General features: G+C 39.6%; 1 protein-coding gene across 7 annotated transcripts in view; it reads left to right on the top strand.

The window, feature by feature from the left end:
• KAT6B (lysine acetyltransferase 6B) overlaps nt 1–12489 on the top strand; it is a 176346-nt gene that overhangs the window by 102180 nt on the left and 61677 nt on the right. For all 7 annotated transcript variants that reach the window (XM_084904835.1, XM_084904837.1, XM_084904834.1 and 4 more), the window contains one exon: nt 7990–8098. In XM_084904835.1, the coding sequence (XP_084760961.1) occupies nt 7990–8098 (109 nt within the window). The remainder of the gene's footprint in view (nt 1–7989; nt 8099–12489) is intronic.

Here is a 12489-nt window from a genome sequence, read left to right as displayed (position 1 = left end):
CGCTGGGCCAGGGTACCAGGCCTTCCTGGGAGGCGCGGCTGCACTGACCGCGGTCACAGCTCACACCGATGGGACCAAGATAATGCTTTTGAAAAACAAGACCGTGCAGATCGTCACAGGAAGTCTCTACTTTGAGAGTGAGTGTGTTTCCAAAGACCACATCTGAGCAGATTGCTATAAAGGAAAAGCCTGAGTGTGAACTGTGTCCTCATTAGCAGCCTGCTTGATCTGCTCAGACTGACAGCAGTTGAATAAGTGGGTTAAGTGGCAAGAAATGAAGTCTAGTTCTTATTAGATAAGTGTCAAGTAGAGTGCTGAAGTGGCAAAGAAAAAAACCCACACAGAGTACGTGACCCTCAAACAACACGGACAGTCTGCAGCCTCTGTTGTCCCACTGGTATCAGTTGTGCAGTTTGTGGAAAATATTTGTTGCTAATAAAGCACCAAAGTTCATAAGATATTTTAAAAATAGATTTAGCAGATTCACGCTCTTGTTATCATTTTGTTACTCTCACTACAGTGTATTTACCTTCCCTGACTTCTTTTATTTTTTTACTTGTAGAATTCTTTCTTGAAAGGGAAGGGGGGGGCGGGGGGGGGGGGGCGGGCGGGAACTGGGCGTGGCCCCAAATCTGCCTTACCTGCAGCCTATTGTGACTCTTACTGAGTGAGCCTTCACAGTTAATACTTGTGGTGAGATCATTTTCCTCCCAGCTGATTTAAAGTTTTTCGTTCTGTCTTGTCAGATTATACACAGGGAAGGACAATTATTTTCAGACATAAGTGTCAATCATTAGAAAGAGCCAGAATAGAACAAAGACCTTCAGACTAGACGGCGATGGAACCCACTGTGCCATCCATGGTTGCTTCGCATGTCTTGTAGTCATCAAGGATATATATTAAAGTAAAGAAACTAGTCACTATTTTGGGACCTGTTGAACCAGAGGAACCAGTTGCTGACCTGAAAGCAGTCAGACTGTCCATGTGTTCATTCATTTATTCAACAAGTGTACTTAGAGGCTGCAGCTACTGCAACGATCAAAGTCTCTGCCCTCCTAATGGAGATTCTGTAGTTTAATTAAATGAAATGAAATAAGACAAATAAATGATACATAATATGGTAGATAGCGATGACTGTTATGCAGAAAAAATAAAGCAAGGCTCGGAGGATCCAGAGTGACACTGGTGCCATTTCAGAGCGAGTGGCCTGGGATAGCGTCTCTGATAATGTGGTATCTGAATCCAGCTCCAAACAAAATGAGAAACCAACCATGGTGTGTGTGTGTGTGTGTGTGTGTGTGAGAAAGAGTAGAGGGCTAGCAGTCAGCAGGCTTAATAGCCGTGTGATCCTATGGAGGCATTGCACTTACCTGTAAAACGGAGACAGACAGAGCCCCCAGCCTTGGCTCCCGGGGTTTGTGTTTGGCACAAGTGAGACACTTGAGAAAAGCGTTTCAGTAAATGGCAAAGCATTACTTTAACTTCAGATTTAAATACAGAATGGTAAAGGGGTGCAAATTAAAGAGAGACATAAAAAAGAGTCTTAAAACAGCTCTTTCATACAACTTGTTTTGGAGTCATTGAGTGAGCTGTTGGAGCTAGAGGTAGGGAACACTCTCCAAAGATGAACTGTTTGGTTCTCAGATTTGTGAATCCTTTGTTCATTTTGTGGTATTGCTCATTTACAATTTCACATTTGTTTGTGCTTTTCTTCCTTTGACACCTTTTCCTTTCCTTTTACATTGAGCTTTCCTTTTATTAAATCAGTTACAGGCCTCTTGGTTCTCATGGAGACACTTTATACCCTGTTCCTGTACTCCCTGATTAACCCATTAGAAAGAAAAAGCCCTCTAAAATTAATATTTATCATGGGATCTCCCAGAATCAAAGTCTTTTATGGAGTAATTCCAAACTCCAGAACAATTCATTTGTGCTGATCTTTACTTATTATGGACTTGACGTTGTTTGTGCTTTTTGTTTTAATAGCTAAAGTGAATTTTGCAATCATCATAACAATATTTGACTAGAATTTTATAGTTTACACAGCACTTCACACACACTCACCTTTGAACTTGAGCAGCCCTGGAGCTAAACAACATGGACACTAACTATTGTGGCCTTTTACAAACGTGAAGACCTGAGGCGAGGACAGAACTTAAATCTAGGTCTTTCCACGATACAAGTATGAATAGATGAATGAAAAATGCTGAATTATTTCTAACACTTGCAATGACTAAAATGTATGTTTTATGAGTGGATTCAAGAAAGTTGTAGATGACGTGAGGAGATGAATCTGTGGGAAGGACTATGGAAAAAAGGGGCGATATCCCTGATCATTGTGAATAGAGACCAAACCTCTGTTTTGTGCGATTGTTAGAAAGAGAACGTGAGCCTGGAGACCCCTGGCTCTGATTGAGTGCAGGAGTTCATTTATTTTTGTCCAATTACTTAGATTAACAAGACTAACAAGCATGTTTCCTTCATGGCAGAAACAGAAGTAACCATAAGCAAATATAAAACTTCTTCAAAAGTGCCTTGTCTTAAAAGGCTATTTAATTTTGTGGTCAAGGGTCCTCAAGACTCTTAAAATGTCTTTTAAGTATAATAGGATCAATAAAAAATTACAGCTGAGCTGGGAGAGGCCTTAGAGATTATCCAGCCATGAAACCATTGAAGTGTTTAATCTGGACAGGACCTTTGAAGGGCCCCAGATCCCCAGTGTGTGTGAGGCTCCTTGGCTGGGGCATCCTCCCTGTCCTGAAGGAGCCAGTCAGCCTCTTCTTGGTCTTCTGATTCCTGGGCCCTCCAGCTGCCTCAGGATGATCCATTCCACAAAGACTGTGTGCTTTCCCTTAAATGAGGTACCCAAAGGAATCAAACTCAGAGACAGAAAATGGAAGGGTGGTTGCCTGGGACTTGAGAGAAGGGGGAATGGGGAGTTAGTGTTTAATGGGGACAAGGTGTTAGTTTGGGAAGACGAAAAATTACTGGAGATGGGTGGTGATGATTGTTGTACAATAAGGCGAATGTGCATAATGCCACTGAACCGTGTACTTAACAGTGGTTAAGGGGGTAAATTTTATGTTATGTATATTTTAGCTGCAATTTAAAAAATGAAATAAACACACACACACACACATATATATATATGTATGTGTGTGTATATATATGTATGTATATATACATACATACATATACATATACATACATATATATATATATATATATATATATATATATATATATATATATATGGTCTGTAACGTCCAAAACGACCGAAAAGATGACTAAATACTGGAAGTCAGTCCTGCAGTCCGACTTTCCTTCCAGACAAAGCCATAGTGGTGGGAGCCGAGGCAGAGGCAGTTAGGGGCAATCAGGTCAACAGGCAGGGCTGTTAGAGGTGATCAGGCCTGCAGAGGGGGGCAGTTAGGGAGAGATCAAGCTGGCAGAGGGATTAGGGGCAATCAGGCAGGCAGTCAGGTGAGCATTTAGGAGCCAACGGTCCCATATTGTGAGAAGAATGTCCAATTGGAGAGGGTGCAGGCTGGGCTGAGGAAACCACTCCCCCCCCCCCCCCCCCCGCACAAATTTTATGCACTGAGCCACTAGTACATTAATAAAGGCAACAAAAGAAAAAGCCACACAATTCTTTCTGTTGCTGGCCAACTCTGTTGAAAATTTAACCCTTTGTAATCACCCCTGTTCATCCAAATTTTGTGCCCATAGGAAACAAAGCAGAGCCTTCCCCCTGCAGAAAGACATACAGCTGCCCCCTCCCAATAGGTTCTTCAAGGCTAACTAGCCCCAGGTCTCCCAGTAGGTGATGCACTTTTGTTTAGTTTCATAATTTAATTTGTAAAAAGTCATGGTCAAGATAAGGAACGTGCATTGTGATTGGCTGAAAAGCCTTGCTTACTCACTGTCTCCCTTTTTATTTCTTCGTTGATGAAACTGAGTTGTTTGCCCTGGAGAGTTTGGGTACTGCATCCCTCTGCTGTATACTACATCCACACCTTCCTCTGTCCTCTGTATTTTCTGTGAATTGGTAATGCATTAGATTGATTTATTTTATAGATGCATGTAGTCCAACCATATAATCATTTATTCTAGGATCGATTTATTTATTTATTTATTTATTTTAATAATGGAGGGGCATTCTTTTCCCCTCAACTTATTGTTTGGAAAATTGCAAGCATGCAGAAAAGTGGCAAGAATACTATAATGAAGATACCGAAGTACCCTTTATAGATTCACCAACTGTTGACATTGAGCCATGTTTGCTTTCTCTCTCCCTCTCTACACGCACTCGCACGCTCACACACATACACACACAGGTGTTTCCCCTGTGTCATTTGAACTGAAATTGTAGATATTATGGCACTTTAAAATATTTTAGCATGCAGCTCCTATAAGAATGCTATAGGATGTTCTCCTATATAATCCCAATTATGTTGACTCAACATTGTTATATCTAGCTTATATACTGTCATTTAGTGCATATTTCCATCATTATCCAAATTATGTTCTTTATAGCTATGGGTATTTTTAAAAATCAGAACCCAAGCAGGGATCATGAGTTGTATTTGGTTTTCATGCCACTTTAGTTGCCTACATGACGTTGACATTTTTTGGAAAATCCTGGCCAGTTGCTTTACAGAAGGTCCCCAAGTTTGGAATCGCCTGATTGTTTCCTAATGATTAGATGCAGGGCGAATGTTTCCAGGGAGAAGACCGCACAGGCAGTGCTGTATCCTTCAGTGTAATGCTCGGGGGCGCATGGCATCTGTTTGTCCCACATTGGTGGTGGGTGCAGCCACTGGGTGAAGGCGATGTCTGTCAGATTTGACCATTGTAATGGTACCTTTCTCCATTGTAATCAATAATCTACCACATGTTAATGGTTTTTTGTTTTTTTTTTAAACAGTTTCAAGACCCTATGCCATTGATAATAGAAATTAACAGGAAAAGACTTTTAGCAAATATACGTAAAGAGTTATTGCCACTGATAGAAAGATAGTATCAGTTTTCCTGAGAGGAGAAAAGGGGGGTGATGGGTAGTAGAGGTGAGGAATGGCTGTTAGAGAAGACAGACCGTGTTTAAATCCCAGCTCCACAGTTGAGTCTGTGCAACTTTAGGAAAGTTACCTAACATCTCAGATCCTCAATTTCCTGCCTAAAATGAGTGTGCAATAATATAATTCACGGCAGGGCTGTTAAGGTGACTAAATGAGATGGTGTGTGAGCAGCCTCTACCCCAGCCGCTCCCCCACGACCATTCCATGAGAGATGTGGAGGAGGTGCTTCGAAGCCCTCTGCAGAGGGTAAGCCTGTTCATGGGTGTTAATTCTCCAGTTTAGCTTGAACTATTCAGGCATGAAGATAAGAAAATGTGATCAACAGGTTGGGCAACATTGTGACATTTCCAAGAAAGGAATTAGGAATTGGGAGACATTTCCAGGCTTCTTAAATAAGATTTGTCTGTAGCGAACTTGCAGAGAATCGAGTTGCCTTGTATTCAGACCTCTTTCTGATTGCAATCCATTTGAATCTATTACCGGGGATTATTTTTGAAACAGTTTATATGTAGTCTGATTGAGAATAGTGAATCATAATAATTCCGTGACCCATTTACATGTATTACTGTAAAAGTTTCATTCCATACAAGTGACAATTTTTTAAAGTTAATTAGACTTGGCTGTACTGAGGTTAGCAAAAAGTGCTTTGAATTATCAATAATTCAGCAGGGCAGACATTTCTGTATAATGCAGTGGTTTTATAGAGTATTGTGAGATAGTTATCCCTAAAATAAATGGCAGTGGGCATTCATCAGCGTGGTGGGGCTCACACTTGAATGTAGCGTGAAGTGATAGCATCTATGCTTTCTATTATTGGGCAGAGTGTGGGACATCAGTCTTTCTGGCCATGAACTACTAGCAACCTTTGTCCTTTGTGTTACCTTTAGTTAAAAACGAAAAATGAGCATGAATGCTGGCTGATGGCCATGTCTTTCTTGCAGCTAAAAATTCATCGGGGAAAGAAAAATGGGATTGCAGGTTTGGATTTGTTTCATTGCATGAATGATATGTGACATTTTGTAAATTATTTATCACGGCAAGGATGGCAGCAATGGCTTGAGCATTGTTATATCAAATGAAAGCAGGAATCCCATTAGTACAAGGACCGGGTTTCAGCTAGAATCTATCAGGGGAATGTTGTCATTTTAAAACCAGATTGTTCTTTTAATTGCTATTTAAAGGAACAAAAGTGTTCCCAAGGTACTGCAGTTGAGCAGTTGCAAGTAATAACTATGGATCCATAATTATGCCGTGCTGATTATCTGGCATTTAAAAATTTGTGGCTGGAGTCAGTGACCAATTTATTGTAGCTTGTCTTTTTTGTTGTTTTTCGAATTCAAACTGTATTATACTTTTTTTAAACCAACGCCTCAAAAGCACATTTGCATAGCTACCTCAGAAAGTAAAGCCTGGGCATATTGAAAGAACACCTTACACTGAAAATAAGGGCAAAACGATGAACACTTATATTGTAAGATAAAATTAACAGTCCTATTTAACAATTTTGTAAATGCTTGGTTACAAGACAGATTCTGGTGTTTGAGGACATGTTGTCACGGTGAACCAGGACATTTGTTGGAATCATTGTAAGCATTTGAAATATTTTCTTTGAGATGAGTGTTGTTTTTTTTTGTTAAACTAGCATATGTTTCTTTCATTTATGCCATTAGCAAATATTTTTTGTGTGCCTACTGTGCATCAGGCAATGTATTAAGGCATTTGGGATAGAGTAAACTGAACAAATGATGTTTATTCTATGCTGATGTATATTTAGAAAGACCTAGCAAAATCTTGTTTTAAATTTACATTAAAAATTTTGTGCTTATACTAAGTTTTCTTGCCCCGAATCTTTGATTCAAAAGATTTAAATATAAATACATTATAGTTGCATTCAGATGGCTGGCAGACATGTGTGAAGGCTTGGAATATGCAAAAAAATTTAGTTTTCATACAGTTTTGGTTGTTCAAAATAAATGTGACCAGATCTGTAGGCACAGTCAACTATTCATATGGATGGGAATACTAGTATTGCTGGGAGTCATAAATAACAGTGGAGACACAAAATGTATGCAGATTTATACATTGTTCAAAGCATTTTCCTTAGTGAGAATTAAAGGGTCCTAGGGGGTTAGACAAATGTTTTGTTATTTCTTTTATTAAAGTGGGAATGTCATAGACTGAGAATTTATTTCCTTTATGTGGCATGATATGGTTTACTTTTTAAAAATTGATTGAGTTGAGAGAGAGAGAGAGAGAGAATGAATAACACTAACCTGCACTAAAACATTTGATAAAATTCAGCTAAACAGTCAGACCTAAGTACATGATAATTTGTAATCTCGAATACTGAATACATAGATGAATCAACTTATTATAGGCATATAGGTTATGGAAATGATACAAGATTTCAAATGAATCCTTAATGTTCATTAATGGAAAGTTATATGATATACTAGAGACCCAGTGCACAAATTCGTGCACAGGTGGGGTCCCTTGGAGGGAGGGACCGCAGGAGGTTGGCTGGCCCAGGAGGTTGGCTGTGGGAGCACATTGACCACCAGGGGGCAGCTTCTGCATTGAGCATCTGCCCCCTGGTGGTCAGTGCATGTCATAGTGACTGGTTGTTTGGTTGTAATAGTCACTTAGGCTTTTATATATATATATGTAATTTCATTGGTTTAATAAAAATTACTTCTAAATCTTACGTATTACACTTAAAAACCTTTAGGCAATAAATTCTTTAGTATCAGATAACTGTAAAGATTTATTTTATCACCAGAAAAATGCTGATTTGGACACCTTATTGAGAAGTTTTTATTTGTTAAAGAAATATGTAAGCAGCTTTTGACTTTAATGTTTTGCTCTTAATTTTGGAAGACTAACAATATTTTTTTCATTTTAATTGTTATAGCCCCGTGCTGATCCCATTCCAATATGTAGCTTCTGTTTGGGGACTAAAGAATCAAATCGCGAAAAGAAACCAGAAGAACTCCTTTCTTGTGCAGACTGTGGCAGTAGTGGTAAGTTGGTGTGGTTTTTTTTTTTTTTTATATGTGTACAATGACTCCCTATTATAGCTACATGCTATTTATCTCTTTCAAAACTGTATTTATTTCTTAAAGACTTTTTTTTTTTTTTAATTCCAAAGAGGGAGGGAGAGGGAGAGGGAGAGAGAGAGATAGAAATGTCAATGATGAGAATCTTTGATCAGCTGCCTCTTGCATGCCCCCAACTGGGGATTGAGCCCCACAATGCCCTGACCTGGAATTGAACCATGAACTCCTGGTTCATAGGCTGATGCTCAACCACTGAGACACTGACCAGGCAAAACTGTATTTGTTACTTGAAGAAATTATTTGGTAATAGCATATATTTTAAGTTTTTATAAGTAATTACAGATAGAGGGGGAAAAAGTGTGAATATATTAGCATTGGCATAAAGTTATATATGTTTATATAACTTATATTAATATTTATAATTAAGCTTTCATTTCATACTAGCATTGGTAATTCAATGTAGAGTATTCTACTTTGCAGGCAGATTCAAGGAGGAGAATTCTAAGTTTTCAAGCTGGAATCATGTGTTTTCTATAACCTGAAGTCTCAATTAAGAGATATTTGAGCTAGGATAGCTAGTGTTTCAGTTCATGACACCTACTGGTGAAATATAGTATTACATCACAACTCTATGACTGAAAGGGACAGTATTCTGGAAATTGCAATGATAGAATCAAGAAATCAGACATGAAAGGAATTAAAATTGCCTAGAATTAGGTAGGAAAAGAATGGTCTTTGTAGAAGGTGATGTTGAAATCAAGGCATGCTGGGCAGGGACACTGGACCGCTGGCAAATGGCAGGATCCCCATATGCTTTCAAGGTGACTCTCACTTCTGCCTTTTTCTCAACATTTGAAGACCACATCTCTAGTTTTATAATAAAAACTAAAAGTCTAACTTTTTACATTAAAATAATTTGTTTTACATTAAGAGCCAGTCTTCCTTCTTCAGCTGGTGACAGTTATCTAACGGAGATGTGTATATGGTTATATGTTTTGTATTCACACATACACATACTTAAACACAGGTACATACATATCAACAGGTTGAGTGGCATTTATTGGATTTTTAAAATTAATCCTTGTGTTAGTCTTTAAATTTTCTTCCAGCTTACTGAAACTCCCCCCCCAAAGTGATATTTTAAAATTCATAACCAACTACTATTTCTGTAGTTATAGTTATCTTTAAAAAAAAACAAACCTGCCAAACACCATAACATATTTTCTTTTAGGAAGTCAGTGTCATATAGTGGTTAAGAGCAAACTGGAGAGCCAGAAATAGCCTAGCTCCTCTTCACTGAGGTAATTCCTCAACCATTCTGAGCCTCCTTTTCCTCATTAGAAAATCTGGCAACATTACCACCTGCCTCTTGGGTTTTGTGGGAATTAAAGGAGAGGACACAAGTAAACAGCCTAGCAGAGGGCCTACAACAACTCTGGCCAGTGTGCTATATATAAATGCCAGCCATTGTTATAATTCGGCATATTTGATATTGCCCTTAATTGCTGCAAGTAATTTAAAATCTCATCACCGCTTTTGGCAGCTGCTCGATGCTTGGATGGAGGAAATGCTTCACACTGAGGCATGACAGTGCTGTGTAATGATGCTTCTTCCCCTTAGGAAGGTTGAACTTGATGGGCTCCATGTGATTCAGCAGCTTCAGGATCTCACTTGGAGGGGGAGCCTTGGAAATAAGACATTTCAAACTCTGCTTGAAAAATGCATTCTGACAGTCTTTTTGATGGGCCCTGCCGATTCATTAAATCCTCTTACCTGCCCATGTTATCACGGAGAGTGACAAAGGGCAGGGAAACATTATCTGTGTGTTCGGTTTAATAAATTTCAGCCCTGCAATCTCTCTGTTTTAGCCTGGTGAGGTAGTGCCTCACTCATCGGTTCTGACTCTTTAGTTATCTTTTGGGTTTCTCATGAGGCTCACTTTGAGTGAATTATTCTTTTGTTTCGCTGCCTGATCAGTTCAGAGGTGTTCACTTGTCTAGGGTGTACCCTTTGCGATTTTTAAGGTGGTGCTTGAACAGCACCCTTCACTATTTTATTTCATGAGTATGTATTTGTCTGGGCACCTAGACAGATTAAAGACGCACGTAAGTGTGGGAAGAAAAGTTCCCTTTATACATTTCCTTACCCCTGGTGATACACTTACTTGAGTTGATAAGGAATTCGAGATCATTATCTTCTAGATCATAACTTCAAGGCCTCCTTCACAGGGTATAAAGGTGTAATTCTAAACAGGCAGATCTTAGATGTTCTGATGTAATCAATCTCCCTTCGTCTCTCCCAGATTGAAGGCCTGCCAAAGGAGAGTTTTGATCTCCTTTATACTTTGAGGTCACTGAAATTGTTTTCCCTCCAAAGCTTCTTACTTTTCCAGGGTGTGTAGGTATAGTGTTATGTTTTCTTTTTTCAAAAATACTCTCTTGTTTTCTCTTTTAAACACACGGAGAAGAATGGATGGAGGATACTGTCGAGAAGGCTTATGAAGCTAGAGTCATTTTGTGCTCCAGTCTTTCCCCCTCCCTTCAGGTAGACAGAGCCAGAGGCTTTGGGGTGGAGGTATGGGTCATGGCAGAAATTCAAGCCCTGGGGTCATCATGTTCCTTTGTTTAGGACAGAGGATGGCTCAGAGTGCTTCTCTGGACTCTGCAATGGGATCCGGCTCTACTGTTGAGGTTCACTTAATCTTCCCTTGAGTATTGTGCCAGTCTGGAGACAGCTATGTTGGTCAAAAGAACCATTGTTTCTAATTCGGGGAGATGTACTGTAGGCATTTACTTCAGCTGGTAGATCAGATGAGTGGACTTTGTTATTTGTTAGTCTTCGAATAGAAGGCTCAGAATAAAATATGGCTCTTCTTAGAGAGCTCAGGAGGACGGGATCTTGTGGTTATAATGCCCAGTTGGACCTCTTGATTATTATTGGGGGGAAAGGAACAAAGCCGCCTGGCATGGCTCCACAGTGCCCTGTGATAATGGCGCGAGTTCCCCCATCACAGTCCCGCTTCTTGAGCGGGAATTCAGGTTGGTTGTACGCCTCGTTGGTCTCATGGAAATGGCCACTGTTTCACTCTCAGTGGAGTCCATTGGTTCTAGGATTGAATGGAGACCATTTGTAGTGTTCAAAGGAATCACTAATGTAAGATGTTTATGTGGAAAAAAAAATACCCAGAGCAGTTTAAAACCAGGAAAAGGAAATGTAAATGGCAGCCCATATGCAGGATCGTTCTGAAATGTGTTTCCCACATGTGCCTGTCGGTTCTTAGCCGCCTCTACCTGAAGTACCATTTGTATGATGTCACATTGAAACTCCGCTTAGATTTCGTAGACATGAGTAATAAATGTTTCCTTCTGCTTACATCATCAAGACAATTAGAAATATTTCTATATTTAATATGACGCAGTATCACAAATGGCCAGTATTCTCTTCACCTGTGTTTTTTTCTGCTGCAAGTTCTTTTGGAAAAATGGTTTGGGTTTGCAGGAAGTAAAAACACTAGGCGGCCCAGCCAGAGTAGCTCAGTAGTTGAGTGTCAACCTATGAATCAGGAGGTCACAGTTTGATTCCCAGTCAGGGAATATTCCTGGATTGTGGGCTCGATCCCCAGTTTGTAGTGTGCAGGAGGCAGCCACTCATTGAAGTTTCTATCTCTCTCTCTCCTTCTCCCTTCCTCTCTGAAATCAATAAAAATATGAAAAACAAAAAAGACACGAGGTGACGTATATAGTGCAAGGAGCCCCAAATGTGGTGTTTCAGTTCTCTTCTGCTCACCAGCTGTGCGACTGCAGTTTTCCATATCTGTAAAATGCAGAAGGTGACATCTGTACCCTGTATCCACAGGGCTGTTGTAAGGATTTAGTGAGAGAATGATACGAACATTATCAGTGACTATAAAACATTCCACAAATGTTGAAGGATCATTCTAAGACTGATATGAATGTGGGAATCATCAGATAGTCTTCACGTCTATGGAAGTGTTGGGACTGGAAAGTGATTTCACTTGACTTTCATGGATCAGCCTACTTTGAAATGAACACTGTTATATTCTCTTTGCCTCATTAAGACCAAATTATCTTTAATTAGCTTCACATAAGTATTAGATATTATACCAAATGAAATTTTGTGTCTGCTGCTCAGATTGCTGGGTGCTTAAATCTTACTTACAGATGAGTTGTGTGCATGTGTGTTTTCAAATTAGCAAATCGAAGATAAGTGTACAGTTCAAAATTACAGCATCAATCTAAGTGGAAGCTCATTGAAACTAGACACCGAGAAAGGCTGCTGTGATGTGGCTGGGAGAGTAAGAAAACCACCTCATACAGTAAGGGGTTCGAATACCA

Source organism: Pipistrellus hanaki (genome assembly GCF_964339955.1).
Source record: "Pipistrellus hanaki genome assembly, chromosome: 14".
NCBI lineage: Eukaryota > Metazoa > Chordata > Mammalia > Chiroptera > Vespertilionidae > Pipistrellus > Pipistrellus hanaki.
Note: the sequence above shows the minus strand (reverse complement) of the source record. Positions and strands in the feature narration are given on the sequence as shown.